Source organism: Lactuca saligna, chromosome 4, assembly GCF_052625555.1.
Source record: "Lactuca saligna cultivar CGN05327 chromosome 4, ASM5262555v1, whole genome shotgun sequence".
In the NCBI taxonomy this organism is placed as follows: Eukaryota; Viridiplantae; Streptophyta; class Magnoliopsida; order Asterales; family Asteraceae; genus Lactuca; species Lactuca saligna.
In genome coordinates, this window is record NC_136420.1 from 25,818,741 (window position 1) to 25,841,453 (window position 22,713).

The 22,713-nt window shown below is 29.6% G+C and overlaps 1 protein-coding gene and 1 long non-coding RNA gene across 5 annotated transcripts; one reads left to right on the top strand and one right to left on the bottom strand.

Annotated features, from left to right (window-relative positions):
* Positions 1–2,683: 2,683 nt before the first annotated feature.
* Positions 2,684–10,063, top strand: LOC145041411 (uncharacterized). Of its 4 annotated transcripts, none has more exons than XM_078989471.1 (2): positions 2,684–4,262; positions 9,909–10,063. In XM_078989471.1, exon 1 carries the CDS (start codon positions 3,113–3,115, stop codon positions 4,250–4,252), a length of 1,140 nt encoding a protein of 379 aa, XP_078845597.1. In that variant the 5' UTR covers positions 2,684–3,112; the 3' UTR covers positions 4,253–4,262; positions 9,909–10,063. The 4 variants fall into 4 exon arrangements, with proteins under 4 accessions (XP_078845597.1, XP_078845600.1, XP_078845598.1 ...); XM_078989474.1 differs by lacking the exon at positions 9,909–10,063 and adding an exon at positions 8,705–8,717; XM_078989472.1 differs by lacking the exon at positions 9,909–10,063 and adding an exon at positions 6,437–6,705.
* Positions 10,064–16,644: 6,581 nt separating this feature from the next.
* LOC145038581 (uncharacterized) lies at positions 16,645–18,068 on the bottom strand. The gene is made up of 3 exons (XR_013679450.1): positions 17,986–18,068; positions 17,468–17,563; positions 16,645–16,813 (listed from the first exon to the last, which is right to left on the bottom strand). It is a non-coding gene; the product is annotated as an uncharacterized LOC145038581 (long non-coding RNA).
* Positions 18,069–22,713: the final 4,645 nt, after the last annotated feature.

Sequence of the window (22,713 nt, forward strand, 5' to 3'; positions counted from 1 at the left end):
TATATATATATAGAGAGAGAGAGAGAGAGAGAGAAAGAGAGAGAGAGAGAGAGAGAGAGAGAGAGAGAGAGAAATGTGGGTCCAATTTAATTATTTATTTCATTTTTCATTTAAATTAAATATAAAAAACATTAAAAAAATATCAGAAGGGCATTACAGTCATTTCAGTTTACCGAGGGACCAAAAACATAACCAAATTATCTAAAAAGGACCACAAATCCAAAAAAATTGTGGTTTGGACTAAAACCCCCAAAAAATATATACACAAGACCATTTTTGCAATTTTGTCAATATTATATTTTTTATGTTTTAGTTTTTTTGTCATTTATTTATTTTATGATAATTAATATAAATTTAAGAAACTTCTTTAAACTTCTAAAAGGACAAAATTTCAAAAATATTCCTTAAATGAAATATTAAAAATGATTTGATGTGCAAGGCACGCGGGACAACTTACCGTCTCTCTCAAATGGTCGTCTCAAATAATTATCATTGACGTGATATTTTTTATCGAAACGAAACATTAATAAAAAAAAAGTTTTATAAATTTGGTTGTTAGGAAACTTCTTAACCATAAAGACCATCTGTAAAAATTTGGGATAATGACTTGAAAGGGTAACGAACTTTCGACTTTTGTCACATTTAGTCACTAAACTTTTTTTCGTTATCTATTTGCCATTGAACTATTGAAACTGTTCACATTTTACCCTTATGACCGGCTGTTGCCGGTCATAAGGGTAAAATGTGATCAGTTTCAATAGTTCAATGACAAATAGATAACAAAAAAAAGTTTAGTGACTAAATATGAACAAAATCGAAAGTTCGTTTCCCTCTAAAAAGTTCAATGACTAAATGTGAACAAACTTTCTCTTGTATTATGTTTTAACAAGTTATTTATTTTTGTTAAATTGTAGCAACATTTGTTGATGAAGAAATCTATGAAATTAAAAAAAAAAAAAATAGAACCCTGAAAATATATGTAAAAAAAACAAAAAATAATGATTTGACATTTTCCAAAATAAAAAATCAAAATTTTCAATCTGATTTTGGTTTTACAAAAAAATGAACCATTCTCACTGATGTGAATTATGACCATTAGTTTGGCATGCGGAATTTGTGACATCCCATGAATATGTAGTTACAACATCGTTTGAACTCGTAATTCATAGTAAGGGGTTAGAGTATCATCGCATGAATACGTAGTTACAACATCGTCTGAACTCGTAATTCATCACCTACAGGTTATGGGCCTGCTGGTGTTTCCACTGGGTTGTCTAGAATAGTCCGTGGTCGCTATCTATACTTTGGTAGATGACTACATCCCCACATTGTCGGTTAAGGTTATGGTATCTCCTTTCATTCTACATCACATATTCATCATCATCTATTTACCTAATTATCATCACCTTTCTATGATCACCTATCTCTCATCATTTTATTTCATCACACACCAACTATTTCATCTACCCATGTTTCATCCGAAACATATATGTAGATATAAAATAAATATACCGTTTAAATCTTTTAAAACATGTATAAAATCGTTCATCCAGCATAGATAACAAGTATTCAAATAATATGCACACATAGCACGTAATTTATATAAAATATTTCATATCTATGTGTAAGATGAAAATAACTATATATACCATAAAAATCCCATAAATGCTTCCTAACTTCGAACCCCAAGGTTTACTCTACTAAAGCTTCATATTCTCGGCTCTCTGGACCTAGAAGGGTCCAGATCTATCACACCAAAAAGCTCAAGATAGCTCTTCCTTTCACTCTACACACTCAAGCTCGCTAGGGTTCTCACTTATGGGAAAGGTAGTCGCAATTGAAGGCCATAAGTGCCTTTAAATATGGCTCGGGCCCAAAGATTTAGGGTTTCTGCCAACAACGTGGACTCGTCGAGTCGCCTCACCGACTCGTCGAGTTCATTCATTAATTCGAGTCATCAGTCGCGACCTTACTCGACGAGTTGAAGCGTCAACACGTCGAGTCTCTCTTCTTAACTCAAAAGAAAAATACTTAAATTATGATATCTGAAAATCCGGATGTTACATTTTATTTTTTTATTTCATAGATTTCTTCATCAACAAATATTGCTACAATTAAACAAAAATAAATAATTTGCTAAAACATAATACAATAGGAAGTTTGTTCACATTTAGTCATTGAACTTTTTAGAGGGAAACGAACTTTCGATTTTGTTCACATTTAATCACTAAACTTTTTTCCGTTATCTATTTGTCACTAAACTATTGAAACTGTTCACATTTTACCCTTATGACCGGTAACAGCCGGTCATAAGGGTAAAATATGAACAGTTTCAATAGTTCAATGACAAATAGATAACGAAAAAAAATTTAGTGACTAAATGTGACAAAAGTCGAAATTTCGTTACCCTTTCAAGTCTTTATCCCTAAAACTTTATAATAATTCAAAATTACGATAAATGCTTATAAAAGTACCTAAAAGATATTTAAAAAAAAAAAATCAAACAAATATGATTTCTTAAAAGCTTACTAAAATGATATTCTGCTAATTCACCTTTTTATACATAAGATGACGTAATCAACAACAAAACTTATGCCAAATGAATCAAATCCACAATTTTCAAAGGACCATTTTTGAAAATTTATCTACATCCGCAACATTTGGGTTTGGTTGGATTTTATTTTCTTTTATTTTTCTCGTTGATTTCCGCATACGCGATCATCGTTTCATATCCCTTGCCCTATCGTCTCGCCGGGAAATCCTTTCGCTGGATTCACGTTACCAAGTTTGAAACGCTCCGATTAATCAGAACATCAAGAATCAGCACATAGAGGTGTGTTTCTGTTTTATCCGATTATAGGAACTGTTTTTTGGGAGTAAGATTCCAGGTTCAGTATTTAGATCTAAAGATCTTGACTTCGGACTTCGGGTGTTCAGTTTAGTGGTTTTAAAGTTTTTTCGCAGCTCGATTGTGGGGGTTTTTATGCTATAAGCAATCGCAATATTCGATTTTTCTTCTTAGTTATTGGATTTCTCTCACCAGTAGTTAATTTCTATTGAGAATTCGACGATACAAATTGTTTGAAACCGAAGCGCATATCTTTGCAACACAATGGAAGAAGATAATGGCGAAACCCTCAACACCAACACCATCAACATCACCCCTGCAGATCTACAACCGGCCTCCATTTCAACCCCTGATCATCCACTCAACAATGCTTTTGGCTCACTGAACGACATCTGCTATGAACTCTCCTCCCTTCAAGATCTCACTTGTCGTGGCTCATGGAAAACAATCCTCGACAAAGTTGCTCGAGCACGCACGCAGTCTCTTCTCTCCAAACCTCACGAACACTTAATCTATCTCTCCTATAACACCATAGCTCTCACAAAACTCCGTCGTTTCTCTGATGCAGTCACTGAACTCGATTCCCTTGAAAATGGCATAGACAACGTGATCTACACTTACGAAAATTACCCTCATCATTACCCTAATCGGTATGGCTCCATGGCCCCCTTTTCCCTCCGTTGGTTGTACGCTGAACTCCCTTCAAGAGTAGGCAATCGTCAAGAAACCCTAGATCGATTCTACATCCTACTACATTTTGTTAGAGAGAAAACCAAAACCACAAAAGATTCATCAGGCATGTCAGATGATATATGGAAGAAACGTGAAGGGTTGGTGATTAATTCGATCATAAGTCATCATTTGAGTCATAAAGAATTTGGCGTATGTTTGGATTTGATCAAAGATCTGATCAAACGTGATTCAAGTCCAACTGCTAGAGCAGTATTGATATCAAAACTAGGTTACATCCAAATGCAATTAGGCGATTTGGAAGGAGCAAAGGGTAGTTTCGGTATTGTTGAGGGGATTTCGACTGAAGAAACTGTTGAAATGAAGAATCTTGTAAACAGGAACAAAGCATTGATGTTTATGGTTGGGAAAGATTATGTCTCTGCTGTAAGGGAATACCAGGAGTGCATTGATAGAGATGATTCGGATGTTGTTGCAATTAATAACAAGGCACTTTGTTTGATGTATTTGAGGGATTTATCAGATTCTATTAAGGTTTTGGAAAGTGCATTGGAAAGAGTCCCAACTGCTGCTTTAAATGAGACTTTTGTGGTGAATTTGTGTAGTATGTATGAGTTGGCTTATGTTAATCACACGGATATCAAGAAGACTCTTAGTAATTGGATTGCTCGTGTGGCGCCTGATGATTTTGATACTTCATCTACTCGTGTATAAGCTATATGAGGTAATTTCATGTTCTTTTGATCTTGTTTTATGTTGCGTTGATTGTGTAGTATTTATGCTATGGCATTGGTTATGTGTTTAGACTGTAAAATCTTTTGTGGTTAAATGGTTGATGTCATCAATTTTGATTTTGAAATGAAACATGGAGTAACACTAATTCATGTTTCTGGATACATGTAATCATTTGTAGGTGTAGTTTGATAATGAATTTAGATGTGATTGATACCCAACACAATGGAGACTTAGAGATTTAATGAATTGATGAAGAGGTTGAGATTGGTTTATATTGAAAATAATTTGGTTAAAGAAAAAAGAAAAAGAAAATAGTTAGTTAAATAGGGTCAAGAAAAAGTGAGAGAAGAAGGTTAGTTGAGAAACTATTAACACTATACTTATTGGTGATCATTCATATCTAGCCAACCCAAAAGTGAACTTAATGTTGGATATCTTTGTATTATTGAATTTCAACATTTAAATTAAAGAGTAAATTACATGAATGGTCCCTATGGTTTCGGGTAATTTGCACGTTTGGTCCCTAATTTATTTTTTTAACTCGTAAGGTCTCTATTGTTTGTTTTTGTTGCGTGCATGGTCCCTGTCTTACCTGAAAAACTATTTTACCTTTGATTTTTTAATTTATTTAAATAAACACACCATCAACCCCACTTCCAACTCGCTTTAAATAGTCTTTTTAGGTAAGACAAGACCAAGCGTGCAACAAAAACAAATTGTAGGGACATTCGAGTTAAAAAAATAAGTTAGAGACGAAACGTGCAAATTACCCCAAACTGTAGGGACCATTTGTGTAATTTACTCTAAATTAAATTCAAGTAGGCAATATATATCAATAAACAAACTTAATTGTGTTATTTTCTTTTGACAAAATTTCATAATTGGTCATTGTGGTTTGTAAAATATTGTACTTTGATGGCTTCTACGAAAAACGTCATGCCATTGGTCCTTATGTTTCGAAAGTTGCATGAATGATCCTTTTGGCGTTGACTTTAACTTTTGACTAGTTACTTTTTTTTAATTGAGCAAAATGCTCTTGGACTAAATTTGAAAATTATGTATACCTCAACAACGATTAATTCTGAAAATTTGTGTGTGTATATATATATATATATATATATATATATATATATATATATATATATATATATATATATATATATATATTAAGTTCAACAATGAATTTCATTTTAAGGAGAGAACCAACAAACTCATTTTATTTATCAATTACATTCAAAATCTTACCGAAAAACCAGAACAACCTTCGATTTCTATATAAACCAACAACATACACAACAATTACAATCCATATTCATAAAATTGTCATGAAAGTTGGTTAGTTTTGTACTAAATGTGAAACAAAACAAATAGAAAAAAAAAATAAGTTTATTTATTTATTTATTTTAAAGTTCAAAAAAAAGTTGTGTTTGTTCTAATCGCCACCTCCTTGACTTGATTAGTTGATTGTGCTTCCTCACAAGTTCCCTATCCCTAAAGGAAGTTATTTATTTATTCACATAAGTTCAACTTCGTACCCCCAAAATCAAGGTTTTTCTTTATGCTCCCACTTAATTCATCGTTGTCCGCGTTGTATTATATGTTGTCTGTTTAACTGATTATTAGATTGTAGTTGTTTGATATCTTGTAGAGACCAATACTAATACTAATATTGATGCTCGAATCGATTTATTGTTTTGTTGTAATCATCAATGTATTGTTTTTATCATTTAAGAATCAAAATGTTGAACTTTTGGCTGCAAACTTGGCTTTATTGCTTTCAAAATTGAAGTCTTTTAGAAAGTTGTTTAAGGAGAAAGAAATAGGGGACTTATTGTCTAAGTCTAGTTTGGGTATGAGCAATGAAATTGATCATGATGTTTTCCTCGGGGTAAATATTTGATGTTTACATTTTAGATCTCTTGTTTAATTACATTGATTCTCTTATGAGGTATATTTCTTTATAGTTGATTTTTTTTACATGAGATTTTTATGTTAAAAAACTTTTACAGTACAAAGATAATTTCTATGTATCGAACAAATATATAGTTTTGTTTAATTACATTTGTTCTCTTATGAGGTATATTTCTTTATAGCCAAATGACCTTTTAGATTCAATTTGAAATTCAAAACTAGAATAATATTCAAATACAATGATTGAAACAGGACATGAATGTCAAGGAGATAGGTTGCAGACTTCAAATATCAAGAAAATTTTAACAAAAATCTTATGTATTTGAATGATGTATTATTTTTATTTTTGGTTTTTGGTTTAGCAATTATAAATTTTTTAATTAACTTTGAATATAATAGTTTCCTTATATGACCTTGGAGCCAGGTCATTTTTTTTCTAGATTGCAGTATTGTGTGGGCTTCATTTTAAGCTCAAAAAACCTCTTAATTTGTTAAGAATTCACCGACTTGAAAGCTTCAAATAGAGCCGTTGAGTTTTTCGTGGTTTTTATTATTTTATATTTTTTTACTCAACTTGAAGATACGTAACTTTCTCATATGATCTCGAAATAAGGTTATTTTTTCTAGATTTTGAGTGTGGGCTTCATTTTAAACTCAAAAAACATTCTAATATGTTAGGATTTCACCGATTTAAACAACTATAAATAGGAGTTCTTGGGTTTTTTGGTTTTTGTTTCAACATTTTATAAAATTTTTACTCAAATTTATACATATATAATATCTTTATATGTGCTCAGAATAAGGTTATTTTTTTCTGGATTGTAATACTCTATGTGAGCTTCATTTTAAGCTCAAAAAACATCTTAAGTTGTTAAGAATTCACCGACCTATACAACTTTAAATACGGTTGTTGGGTTTTTTGGTTTTTGTTTCAACATTTTATAAATTTTTTACTCAAATTTGAAAATTCATAACTTTCTCGTATGACCTTGGAAATATGTCATTTTTTTTTTCTAGATTATAGTATTCTGTGTGAGCTTCACTTAAAACTCAAAAAGCTTTTAACCTGGTAAGAATTCACTCGCTTATACAACTCTTAATACGGACTATTGGGTTTTTTTTTTGATTTTGTTTCAACATTTCATAAAATTTTTACAACATTTCATAAGATTTTTACTCAAGTATGGATATAGACAATTTCCTAACTTAAGCTCGGAACAAGATCATTTTTCTATAGATCGTAGTACTTTGTAGCCTTCATTTTAAGCTCAAAAAATATATTAATTTGTTAAGAATTCACCAACTTATACAACTTTAAATAGGGGGTGTTGGATTTTTTTTTTTTTTTTTTTTTTTTTTTGTCTAAATATTTTATAAATTTTTTTTACTTAATTTTGAACATACGTAACTTCTTCATATGACCTTGGAATTTTTTTTCTAGATTGTAGTATTTTGGGCGAGCTTCATTTTAATCTTAAGAAAACTTTTTATATAGTCTGTTAAGAGTTCACCTACTTATACAGCTCTAAACAACGGCTGTGTGTTTTTTTGGTTTTTGTTTCAACATTTTATAAATTTTTTACTTAACTTTGAATATACATAACTTCATCATATGACTTCAGAATAAGGTCATTGTCTTAGATTGTAGTACACTGTACGGGCTTCATTTTAAACTCAAAAAACATCTTAATCTGTTAAGAATTCACTACCTTATACAACTCTAACCAGAGATTGTTGGGTTTTAATTGTTTTTTTCAACATTTTTTACTCAACTCTAAACACACATAACTTCCTCATATGATTTTGGAACAAATTCATTTTTTTTTCATAATTATGTGTGTTTAAAATTGCCTTATGCATATACTTATTCATATGTATATGCATATACTTATTCATATACATATGTATAACTTATTTTATGCATATATGTATGCATATATATACATGCATATATATATATACATGCATATACATATACATATCAACATACTTATTCTTATACATATGTATATACTTAATCTTATACATATTTATATAGATATAAATACTTATTTATATAGATATAAATACTTATTCATATGAATATGCATGTACCTATGAATATGCATATGTCATAAACTTATTCACAGTCATAATATTTACTTAACTTATGCACACACTTATTCATATGCATATGACATATATATATATATATATATATATATATATATATATATATATATATATATATATATATATATATATATAAAAGCATAATCATATTTATTTAATTGTTTTATTCGTATACTTATTCTTATGCGTATGTTTATTTATATGCACATATATATATATATATATATATATATATATATATATATATATATATATATATATATATATATATATATGTTTATTCATATGCATATAGTTATTTTTATGCATGTTATATTACGCATATGCATATACTTATCCATATGCATATTTTTATGAATATATGTTTGTGTCTTATACTTATTTTTATGTATATTTACTTATATGCAGATAAATATGCGTATATATATATATATATATATATATATATATATATATATATATATATATATATATATATATATATATATATATATATATATATATATATAGGAGTAGGATCAATTGAGAACACCAAAAAGGTTGAGAACGCGAGAACAGATCTGGACCCTTCAAATTTCAAAATCTGAGGTTGAAATTAATTTGACATTTATTTAATTTCCAACTAATTTAAATATTATTTGAATTTCAAAAAATAGGAAAAGGGTATGACGGTAAATTTCTTTTTCATTCTTTCCACAAAATTAGCAATTATTATATGGAAATTCCACTCGGTCAGCCTTATTAAAATGAAATCAGCCAAACTTGGTTAACAAAAACCCTATCACTATGTCTCTACTTGCCTTCTTCTTCATTGTCCCGTCACCACCATCTTCATTTCATCATTTCCGGCCAAATCACCACCATAAAATCACACAAACACCGAAACGATCACCATACAAGACCGTCGAGCCACCACTAGTTCACCAGGACCCTCCTTCAACCTCTTCCAACCGCCGTCTACCCTTGCAATCCCCTGTTCATCATCTCTCCTATCGTGAAAACAGAAAAGGGTTTGAGTATGAAATGGATTCGAAACAGAGATGAAGCAGCCATAGATACTGTTCGGACCAACAGATTGGCCAATCGGTGTTGTTGATAGTTGAGCAAAAGAGGCGCCTCCTTCTAAAAACCCTCCTTCTTGTTACAGATCCAAATCATCTATCTCGAATCTATCTTCCCATCACGGCCATAATCATTTCCTTCATAAAACTCACGTTATGATCATATAAAGAAAGGTATTTTTTGTCTTTAATTTTGATTTTTGGTTTTGGCATAGTATATACACGCATGAATGTAGGAAAGAAGGAAGGGAAATACATGTCTTTTTCTTCTGCCTTTTGGCTTGTGGACTACAAATTTCACAAGGAACAAACACACATACACCCAAAAGATTCGACCAAGTTCTTTTCTTTTGACCATTTTTAATTTCCTTCGATGCTTTTTAGTTTTTTGTTCAATTTGAAGTAAAATAAATACAAAAGATAAAAGCATTGGTACATTAATTGTTCATGATTAGAAATATTTTATTAGATAAAGAGATCAAGAGGTAAGCTTTAAGTTTCAATAATTAATAATTATAACATTTCATTAATGATTATAAAATTTGTTGTAGGTTTTGGATGCTCTTCAGAAGAGAAAAGCACCAATTTCACCAACAAACAAATTTTGAAAGAACGGGAGCTTGATGTTTCAATTTTGTATTCTTGTATTCTCATTGATGAATTTTCATAGACAAATTAGTAATTATCACATTGTAATTTCTTTTATGTTTTGAGTTATTCATTTATGATTATATATATATATATATATATATATATATATATATATATATATATATATATATATATATATAATAGCTATTTATACTATGTATTGTATTCATTTGTGATTACATAAGCAATTCCTATTTAGATGTTCTCATTCATGACTTAATGTGTATTCAAATGTTTTCATAAGAGTAGATGTATATACTGATCGAAGGGTATTCATTGTTGATTAAATGTGTATTCATAAGTGTATGCAATATTTTCTATTCAGAAGCAATCCATAGTAGACATGTTCTTTCATTTGTGTTTTCTTCATATTCGAATATAAATTAATTAATCTATTCATTCAAGATTATTATTGGATTCATATATGATTACAAATATGTTTTATTCATGTATCATTACAAATATTCAGATAAAATGATTAATTCGTTAATATTTTTGATGTGGTTGGTAAAAATAAACTTAAAACAAAAAAAAATTAGTTATGGTAAAAACGTTTTTTAAAATCAATTTATTAATTTTGTTAATTAAAATAGATTATATAAATTCCTAATATTTAGGTAAAAATCTATTAATCATATTAAATCCCATGATTTTAGGAATTCATTAATTACCCATTAATTATCCACAATTAATTATGTTGTAAAATTTCTTTTATGCCCTTATATAATGATTGGTTCAGAATTGTTCTCGCGTTCTCAACCTTTTAGGTGTTCTTATTTGATCCTTTCCCTATATATATATATATATATATATATATATATATATATATATATATATATATATATATATATATATATATATATATATATATATATATATATATAGAGAGAGAGAGAGAGAGAGAGAGAGAGAGAGAATCAGAACGGTTGAAAACGTGAGAACAAATTTAAACTGTTTAATATTGAAGATATAAGGCTAAGATAAATGTGTCGTTTCTGAAAAATATGAAAGTGTTGTAATCAATTTGTAAATTTTAATGGATGTGAAGGGTATTAAAGTAATTCTACATTTGTTTAGTTATATTTGGATTAGATTTAAATCCACTTTTTTTGGGGATAATGACTTAAAAGGGTAATATATTTTTTCGATTTATATACATTTGGTCACTAAGTTTTTTTCGTCTACGTTTACCCCATCAACTTGTTAAACTGTACATATCTAGTCCTTATGACCAGTTACTCTGGGTTAGCAGGGAAAAATAACTTATTAGGGTAATATATTTCTCATTTTATACAGATTTAGTCCTTAATATTTTTGTACATATTTAGTCCTTAATATATATATATATATATATATATATATATATATATATATATATATATATATATATATATATATATATATATATATATATATTGTTTCAAAATAAGTCATATTCCTTTTTTGTACAAATTCAGTAGTTATGAATGATTTATTTAGGATTTTTCTCACGACATCTAACGTGGACTATCCTTGATGACAGTGACGGTTCTCTTTGGGTGCCAGCAATGTCACCGATAATCCCTGCTTTTTCTGTACGCAGTGTAATTTTTTTGATATTTTTTGATTTTTTCTACTTACTGGCAACACCTACTACGGACTGGCAATACCTACTACCAAATCCTGCGTCTGTTCCTGATTGATGAGGTGTTTGGGGCTGTTGATGTTTTTGTCCATCGCGACCATGACTGCTTGGTTGTATAGGTCTTGTAGTTTGGCTTAAGTTTTGTATTCCGAACGTCATAACTTCTTCATACGATATCTGATTTTAACGATCTTTATATCTACGTGTTTGTTTTTTAAGTCTGCTATAACTTTTGTTAAGATTACTTTCGTTAAAATATAACATGTTTTTTACTTACGATTTTATAAAAAAAACATCCATACATTCATTCATAAAAAAGGTATGGATATAAAGATCGTAATTAAAAAACATATTGCTTTTTAACGGAAGTGATCTAAACGAAAGTTGCAGTAGACTAAAATACAAACACATAGATATAAAGATTGTTAAAATCCGAGATAGTATGAAAAAGTTATGACGTTCAAAAACATGATCTAAGCAACCAAATAGTCGAGATCGCGATGAACATAAGCATCAAAAGCCTAAAATACCTCGTTAATGATTATTCCATTTTAAGATGTTGTGAGAAAAAATTAAAGAAAACATTTATAAGTATTGAATGAGTAAAAAACAAAAATAAATTATTTTGCAACAAAAAAATTAATAACTAAATGTGTACAAAAGTATTAATGATTAAATATGTACAAAATGAGAAATATATTACCCTATTAAAACATTTTAACAGTTAATATGAAACCAGTCATAAGGACTGAATGTGTACGCTTTAATAAGTTGAAGGGGTAAATGTGAACAAAAAATAAACTCAGTGACCAAATGTATATAAATTGAAGAATATATTACCCTTTTAAGTCATTATCTGTTTTTTTTACTCATATACCAAAATCTGTCTCACTCTCTTTCTAACGATTACTGATTACCAGAACAGTATAAGGTTATATGTTGGGATTCTGGTAATAACGATTGATTTCTCTCTCTCTCTCTCTCTCTCTCTCTCTCTCTCTTTCTCTCTCTCTTTCTCTCTCTCTCTCTCTCTCTCTCTCTCTATATATATATATATATATATATATATATATATATATATATATATATATATATATAAACTAACAAGCCCTAAATGTTGCCACTAATACTGACGGAAATCCTCACCCCCAATTTGTCATCGACGGTGGAGATGGATCCTGTTAGTTATTGTTGAGCGATAGCGGCTACACTAATCATCAATTATCTTCCTGGTTTTAGCATTGTTCTTTTTAATTATTTGTTTATAAGATTTATAGTGATTTAAAAAACACTTTATGGGTCCTGGGTTGGGGATATTTTATTATTTTGACAAAACTTCAAAAATAGTCCATTTGGTTTTCGAAAATATCAAGTTTAATCCCTAAGTTCAAAAACCTCACAGATGGTCTCTGTGGTTTCAAAACTTTTAATGTTTAATCCTTCCATCTAACACCGTTAGTTTTCTACTGTTAAGTGAGGGGTATTTTAGTCATTTCAATACCCAGGGACCATTTATGAGGTTTTCTATATTTTTTTTGAAAAAAAGAAAAAAAATGAAATTCAAAAGGGTCCCACCCTCTCTCTCTCTCTCTATGGATCCACCATCGTCTTCTTCCATTCTTTATTAATTTACTCCCTCAATTAGTAGAAAGAAAATGGGAGATAGATGCATAGTATGGAATCGAAATCCAACGATTTCATCTCTATCATTGCTTATGAAATCGAAATCCAACGCAAGCATTTAAGGAACTGAAACCCACCTTCAAGGAAGTGTTTTTTGAAATCGAAACTTGCAGTTCTTTTGAAATCGAAACCTGCAGGTTATGTGAATCAGAATTAAGGGGTGGGGGTGCTTCGTTTCTTTCGTGAGGTTACTAAAAGCTTGATGATTGATTCAGGATGAGTTGTTGATCGATTCAAGCATAAAGAGTATAGATATGAGGGATTGTTGTTCCTCACTTGTGTTTTCTATTTAAGTTCATGGATAAATCGAGAATCGAGACCGATTAAAAGGCACTTGGATCATATCATGTCAATCATCATAGGTACTTCAAAATCCCCAAATTCTTTCATCCTTATATGTAACATGTACACAAATTCATTAATGCATCTCAGTTGTAGTAATTAGGGTTTTGATTTTGATTTTGGGGGCATTGAATGAAGCATTCGAGAGAGTGGCGATCTATGGATTCTTGCCAAACATGATACTTTATCTGATGGAAGTTTTTCACATGAAAGTTGTAACCGGAACAAGCATACTCTCTGTCTAGTTAGAACTTTCAAATGGTCTCTCTATTTTTGGAGCTTTCATCACTGATTCTTAATTGGGCCCGTTTCAGATCTCTCTCCACCCTTGTTGTAATTCTTCCACCTCCTATATTGATTTTGATTTTGGGGACACAAAGTAATGATCCAATTAAGTTGTGAATGGGTAACTGGATAAATTGTTGTCTGCTTCGATGGTATTCTTTTCCAATTAGACGATGGAATGATTGGAGGAAGAGGGAACGATGATAGGATGAGGAAGAGAGAGAGAGAGAGAGAGACCCTTTTAAATTTCGTTTTTTTCTTTTTAAAAAAAAAAATTAGAAAACCTCATAAATGGTCCCTGTTATTGAAATGATGAAAATACCCTCATTTAACAGTAGAAAACTGACGGTGTCAGATGGAAGAGGACTAAACATTAAAAGTTTTGAAACCACATGGACCATCTGTGAAGTTTTTTGAACTTAAGACCTAAAGTTGATATTTTCAAAAACCACAGGGATCGTTTTTGAAGTTTTATCTATTATTTTTCATTTAAGGATTTCTAATCTTAATATTTTGTCTTCTTCTATTAGTGGCCCAACGATAAACATGAATTAATGGGATCTTTCAATTTGAATGGCTTTAAGCAATTGCATACTTTTATTAGAATCTTAAGTTTATTGTGGTAATATTTTGAATGGTCATTTACGATAATTTTGCATATATGAGATTTGTTTTATTTTCTGATAAAAGTAAAGGATTATATTAAATTTGATGCTATTTGTACTAATCCTATATTGGTGCTAGTCCTATCACTTGTGATTAATCTTTTTTTTTTTTTTTTTTAGCGAAGTTGCTAAATTTTATTTTCTGAATTAGTAGCCTTTAACCTTACAGAATTTGAACAATTATTATAGACTTCAGAGTTCAGAGCGTTTTGAAATATTTCGAGCGACAAGGGGTTTTCTTCCACCAATGTTAGTCTTTGTTTTCATGTAGGTTTTTGATGGCAATTTACCTTCCCTGAAGTTATAATTTTGTTAGTTCATTTCGATTACATGTAACTTATGGTTATAGTTTTTAAAGGAATATATTTGTATATGGTTGATTCATATGGTGACTTAAAGCATAAATGATCATATATTTGTTAATTCATATGTTGATTTACGCATAAATGATTATATAGGGAGCATTACGAACCCTTTCTAATTCTTAGCTATTTTCATAATATTAAGCTTTTGATAACATGATGTGGAAGTGCAATTTTAAGTTAAGTTTTACAGATTGAATGGAATAATGAATTTTTTTGCTGTATATAAATTATGATTGTGTTTTTCTTTGTATATATAGATTTCAAAGTAAATGAAATTATTATTCATTTACGATTATAAATGTTATGATTTTTTTTTTGTATAATTTTTTTATTTTATTCATTGGTGAAGGTGTGACAGACATGGTGTTTTAGGTAGATATAATCAATTAGTTTCTATCATGTTAACTTGTCTTTATTTATGATTATAGGTATATTTTGTTGAGATTAATATCTGTGTTTTTTTATTTTTTTCTTTAGTTACCATTATTGTATATATTTGTGTTTAGCAATGTAGAGAGTAAATCAAGATTCTTCTAAATTGCAATTATGGATTGTCGGATGTATAACCAAACACTACAAATTCGAAAACATCATGTCCTATTAATATATGATTTTAAAATAATAGTTGTTATTCTATTGTAATTGTTGTTTATGTTATAGTCATTTATGATTATATGAAAAATAGAAAAATTATCATATTGTTTTTTTGGTTATTTATTTATGAATAGAAGTATAATCTAATTAATAAGTCAATGTACTTTTCATTTTATTTACAATTTTATTAAATATTCTTTTATCTAGTGTTATTCATTTGTGAATACTTTTATAATATAACTATTTATGTAATGACTTTTATTCATTTATTATTATTATATTGATTTTTTTTATATCTAAATTGTGTTTTATTCGTTTAGTACTACAAAGCGTATTTATATATGATTGGAAATGTGTTTTATTAATATGGATGATCACAAATATTCCAAAGAAAATATTTTTTTTCAATATATTTAATACTTGACTGATAAAAATATAACAAAATAAATGTTTATTTTTTAAATTATAATGTTAAATGATAATTTAATAATTTTTTGCTAATTTTAAAAATAAAATCTTTATGTGTGTGTAAACAAAATTCTAAACCAATGGATGAATAAAATCAATGGTCATGATCTAAGGGTCTATAATATTACAATAGGGTAACATGTATCATATAATCATACAAATTTTCAGTAAACGAGTGTTTTGATCAATTAATCTATATTAAAAAAAGGAAATTTCTGATTTTAAGGGATAATTAATTTTTTTTTAAATCTGAATTTTTAAATTAATTCAAATTTAATTCTACTATAATTTCTTATACTAACCGATTTTATTCTGACAGAATGACAGAGAGTCAAACATAAACGAGTAAAAATATTTTCGATTTTATTCTTGTAGAATATGGTTCATTCAATATATTTTTTTATAATTAATATGCTTAAAGAATTATACAACATATTATCAAGAATAATATTTTCTAAAGAATATGGATTTTACTTTTTAAGGATCACTAATTACATTAATATATAAAGAATAATACTAAACAATTATTATATTTATTTTGAAAAAAAATGATTAACAATGGTTTAAGAATTACATTTATTCTTAAAGATTAAAACTAAGAATGGTTAAAAAAAATTATACTAAAAACATCAAAATCTAACAAAAAACACTAATCCATTCCAAAAGAATATTATTATTAAGAAACACTTTATACATTCTCGCAGAATACATTCTACTAGAATACTCTCGTTCTCCATGTATTCTTCTTTTTTCACATCAATGTCAACCTCTTCAAAAATCTATATCCACAAAGAAAACAACTTTAAAATATTAAAACTTTAGTATATTCTAAAAGAACAAAACTATAAATTCTAATAGAATGTGTTAGACATTAAAAACTTTTAATTTATTCTAACAGAATGTAATACTCGAGTAACTTGATCAAGTATTCCCCGATTCACTTGATCTAAATAATCGGCTTAATTTAATTACAATGATTCTAGAGCCTACATTGTAGCTAATACAGAAGACAATACATTGGAAAAATGTCATATATTACAAGCAAAAATGTGGGAAATATGATTGTTCAAAGATCACAAAAAAATTCTGAACAAAGTAAATATGCTAAAAATATAGCTGTAACATCCAATGTTCGAAGGACTGTAACTTAACTAATATTATCCAATTAAAATGACTTCAAAACCTAACTTGTAGCTAACACAAAGGAGAACATGCAGAAAAAAATTTTCAAATCATTCCAAACTAGTATGAGAGATATGATAGTCCAAAGATTACAAAAAAATTTGCTAAAATATTTGATTCAAGCATTTTATCAAACAATTGGCGAGCAAAATCGGATGCACAAATCTTTATACTTCATTTGATGAAACATACAACATATGCGATTAATAAATACATGAATGTGACTAAATTTATAATAAAAGAGAGTATACCTTCAAATACTGAAGAGTAATTTGAGATTCCATGCTATAAAATCGAGATTCCATTCTGACAGAATTAGAACTTGATCTTCTATTATGGCAGAATTGCTGTCAGATACAACAATAATAAAAAAATTGTGCTAATTATCCAATCAAGACCACTGCTTTGTACATACAAATTATACTTTTAATTTTTTGAATTTCTTGTTAGAGCAAAAGCCTTCAAATTTCTTGTTAGAGAGAAAACTAAAAACATAAACAAAAAAAGAAAGTTCCGACCAGACTATAAGGTTAGAAATTATCCCCATAATCTGTTTTTTTTTTCCATCATCCCTAAAGTCGTGTTTAGGGTTAGAAATCATGTAGAAGAATTATTAACTAGTGAAATTAGAAATCAAGTCGTGTTTGGTTGTCGGCTGGAGCCTATGTACTATTCAGTGTCGATGGATCGGTTTTATTCTTGATTTTTATTTGTGGAGGGTGAAGAAAAAAAAAGAGAACGAATAATCTATAACGAAATTTATAATTACCTGTATAATTTCTTGAAGCCCTTTGATTCTTTGAAGAATGAAGAATTTGGTGGTGGTGTGTTGGTGTGGGTGGTGATCGAGTGAAACGGTGAAGCAGCCGACTCTTTGATTATAAAGAAGAGATATTAGGTCAACATATATTTATTTTGTTTCCTTAATTGCAAGTGCAAAAAACCAGAAATACTCTTTTTGATTTATTCAATTAGTTAATTATTTGTTAATTTGTGATTGATGCATTTAGAACACAATAATTACTAGAAACATTTGAGCATAGCTCTTTTCTCTCTCTCTCTCTCTCTCTCTCTCTATATATATATATATATATATATATATATATATATATATATATATATATATATATATATATATATTGAGGCTCAACAGAGAACCATAATTAACAAAGAACCACACAACTAATCGTGAGCGTCAGAAATCATAATGATCAACAACTAATGAAATAGATATATACTTATACATTGGACGCACACATATCGAATTATATACCAAAAAATCAATCTCCTTACCAAAAAACCCACTTTTTTTTCCGTTTAATTTTTTTATGCCACATTTTTATCGTAAAAAACTCAAATATACCGTTGTTCTCGATTTTTCATCATCTTTCCATAGAGATCCATGTTGATATATAAAAACGATTTTTTTTTTCCGAAATTTTTTTTACTACATTCTATTAGTTTTTTCAATATTTAAAATTATTTTTATTAAAAAAAAAACTAATTATACTAAATATATTGATTTTTTGTACTCTATTGATAAACATCAATATCAATTAAAAAAAAAACTCGATTATTGTAGATTCACATATGAATCTAAACTGTAAATATTTCAATTTTTAACATTCGTAATGTGAAAAAACTCGATCAATTCAGTTTCACATTGTGAATCTGACTAACTATTATGCACACTGTGAATCTGAGAAGGTTTATAATGTGAAACTGAATAGGTTCACAATGTGAATCTAAGCTTTTCTAAACATCAATATGAATCTATTTTTAAAAAGTACTAAAAATATGAATTTTAATATATTTATTAATTTTTTTCTATAAAAATAGATCTACTTTTCAACAAACAAAGAAAATGAAGTGGTTTGTTTGGAAAAAAAAAATCATTTTTTATATATCAATATAAATCTCTATGGAAAAAGAACGAAAAATCACGAATAATAGTATTTTTTTTTTAATAAAAAACACAGACTAAAAAAAATTAAAGTAATAAAAGGAAATGTGTTTTACGTGTGAACCTATATAATGTTACAAACATATGTAGAAATGCATATACATTTATGTTCAATTCTAAAGCCTAACAAACACAATAAAGACGAGAACCCAACTCATAAAAAAATCCAAATATCTAGGTGTGAGTAACGGAAAGTCGATATTAATGACCAAAATCATGTTCTCACAAAAATACTGTATTAACGCTACAAAATATGAAACTAAATTCAATAAATGAATGAACCTAACAAGGTTTCCATTCCATGGTGCATTAACGTATTCACAAATACTATTTCGAGAAAAAAAAATTGTTCACAAATGAATGAACCTATAAAATGCAAATTGCTGAAACTCCTAGATTGTAATTAATTACCCAGTCTACGAAAATCCACCAAAAGAAATGAAAGCAACAACTAAACAAAACCCGAATCAGAAATTGAACAATACATCAACATTTCTACAAAAATTAAGGGATAATGTCATAAAAAGCCTTAATTTTGTAAAAAAAAAAGTTGGTTTTACCCTCTGGCGGGTTTTTGGGTCGTTAATGCCGCACACTTGTCTCAACTTTTGTGTTTATGCCAAATAACCGGTTGCAAGAGGGTTTACCGGTTACCCCTCAACTTGTCCCCCCGTTTCTTAACCAACGAAAAAATTAACCCCGTTTGGTAAACGTTAGACATATAGCTCCACACCCTCTCTCCGAAGTGTCAACTCAATCTCAGTAAATCGTACTCCACTGAGAAAAATCATGGGCTTTTGGAAGGGAATCATCACGAATTTTGGGTATTTGAAAAGGATTAGGTCTACACTGTTGGTATCGTTGTTCAAGCAGGAAGATAGTTGTGTGATAGTCTCGTTGAGTTGTTGAACCAGTAAGTATCTCAAATCCATGATTAAAGCAATTATTTATTTAAAAATCTTCGATTTTGTTTGTAAAATCTGTTTGATTTTGCATGTAACTGTAATGGCTTCATCGGATGACGTTTTCAAAGAACTCTTTGCTAGTATATACGAGCCCTTCTCTGGACTAAATGAGATGGATTATGAGCTCCATGGTATTTATATGGATCATGAACCAGAGCATGAGTTCGTGACTACGCTTGATAAATGTAGGGACATCTTTCTTAATGTTCTACTTAGTGATGAAAACTTAAGGAATTCAAGCATGGTTGATGAAATCAGAGCACAAGTTTATCATGATAATGAATGGCAAAGTGATGAAGAAGGTGAACAAGAGGCGGTGAAGAATAAGTACATAATTCATGATCTAAACACACCATGGGATAAGATGGAACCTAAGGTAGGTGATATGTTTGAGTCTCCTGCACAACTTATGTATTGTATTCAAAATTATGGGGTATCAAATGGATATCAGATATACTTTGAAAAATATGATAAAACTAAAATAGTTGCAAGATGTGGGAAGAGGACAGAGATGAATGATTGTCCTTTCAGATTGTATGCTGGATGGATGTACAATGAAAAATCATTTCAAGTTAAAAATTTGGTTGGAGAGCATCGTTGCAGTAAGAAGTTCAAATATGGAAGTCTTGTTTCCCCTGAATGGATAGGTAGGCATTACATTATTGAAATTGCAAACACGTCTAAGATGAAACTTAGGGACATGATTGCTAATATCAAACAAAGGTTGAGATGTGTAGTATCCATTGGGCAAGTCTGTAGGGCAAAAAAATGGGCCACTGAGTTGATTGAAGGAAAACTAACTGAACATTATGCTAGGGTATGGGATTATGCTGATGAATTATTAAGGTCCAACCCAGGTTCTACATGCAAAGTTAGTATCACTATCAATCCAGATGGGAAGAACTACTTCCAAAAATTTTACATAGGTTTCAAAGCTCTAAGTGATGGATGGAAATTAAGGTGTTGAAGAGTAATTGGTTTGGATGGATGCTTCCTGAAAGGACAGGTGAAGGGTGAGTTGTTAACTGCCATTGGTAGAGATGCTAATAACTAGGTATATCCTATAGCATGGGTTGTTGTTGATGTTGAAAACAAGCCTAACTGGACTTGGTTTATTGAGCTACTTAGAGATAGTCTAGACCTTCATGATGGCAGAGGATTCGTGGTGATATCTGACCAACATAAGGTTTGTTTTCAATAATCCACTTTATATAAATGTTAACACAATTTAAAAGGGATGTATATTGAATTGAATGTTCTTGTCTTGTAGGGATTGGTTGAAGCTGTAAAAGATATACTCCCAAATGTTGAGCACAGGAAATGTGCCAGGCATGTTTATGCCAATTTCAAGAAAGCATACACAGGGTTGGAGTTCAAGAAATTATTTTGGGACGCATCAATGAGTTGTGTAGAAAGTGACTTTATGAGGCACATGGAAACCATTAAGAAGTTGAGCCCATATGTATATGAGTATTTGATGTCAAGACGACCATAAACATGGTGTAGAGCTTATTTTGATAGGGGTTATGCGTGTGAAGCAGTTGAGGATGGAATCTCTGAGTGTTTCAACTCAATCATTGTTGATGCTAGGAAAAAAACCCCTTATCACAATGCTTGAGGAGATCATGATATATATAATGGACAGGTTTTCCCACATAACAGAGGAAAATATTAAATGGAAATCAAATGTTTGTCCTGCTATACTTAGGATAATGCAGTTATTTGGGAAAAATATGAGGTATGCATCAAAGAAATTTAACATTTGTTGTTTATATTTATTATTCTTACTTACTATACCAATTTATGTAGGTTATGGGTTGTAGTTCATAGTCAAGGACATGTTTTTGAAGCTAGAAGAGGATGTGACAGCTATATGGTGGACTTAGACAGCAGGGCTTGCAGTTGCAGATTATGGGATTTGTCTGGGATCCCATGTGTACATGAAAATGCAGCCATCAACTACATCAATCAAACACCAGATGTATATATTGATGGGTACTTTTCAAAGGAAAATTTTAAAAAGTCTTACTCCTCTAATATCAAACTAGTGAATGGGAGTAATCTTTGGAGCCAAACTGGATTCATAAAGCCATTGCCTCCTTTGTTTAGGAGAAAGCCAAGTAGGCCTACTACCAAAAGGAAAAGGCATGCTAGTGAACAAGAGGGGAGGTTTTCATCAACAAGGGTATTTGTACCAAGAACAATAAGATGTGGGAAGTGCTTAGAGTATGCCCATAATAAAAAAAAGTTGTAAGAATGAGAAAAAACCAGTAGTACCCTTGCCACCAAAGAAAAGAGGCAGACCAAGGAAAGATCCATTGTTAACTGAATATGATGAGTCATTAAGAGCTTCTCAATCTAGTCAGCCTCCAATGAACAAAAACAAGTCATAGAAAGAAGCATCAAGTTCCAAGGTTTTAAAAGCATCAAGGTCCAAAAAAGAGGCTACTGAATATGATGAATCATTAAGAGCTTCTCAATCCAGTCAGCCTCCAAAGAAGAAAAACAAGTCAAAGAAAGAAGCATCAAGTTCCAAGGTTTTAAAAGCATCAAGGTCCAAAAAAGAGGC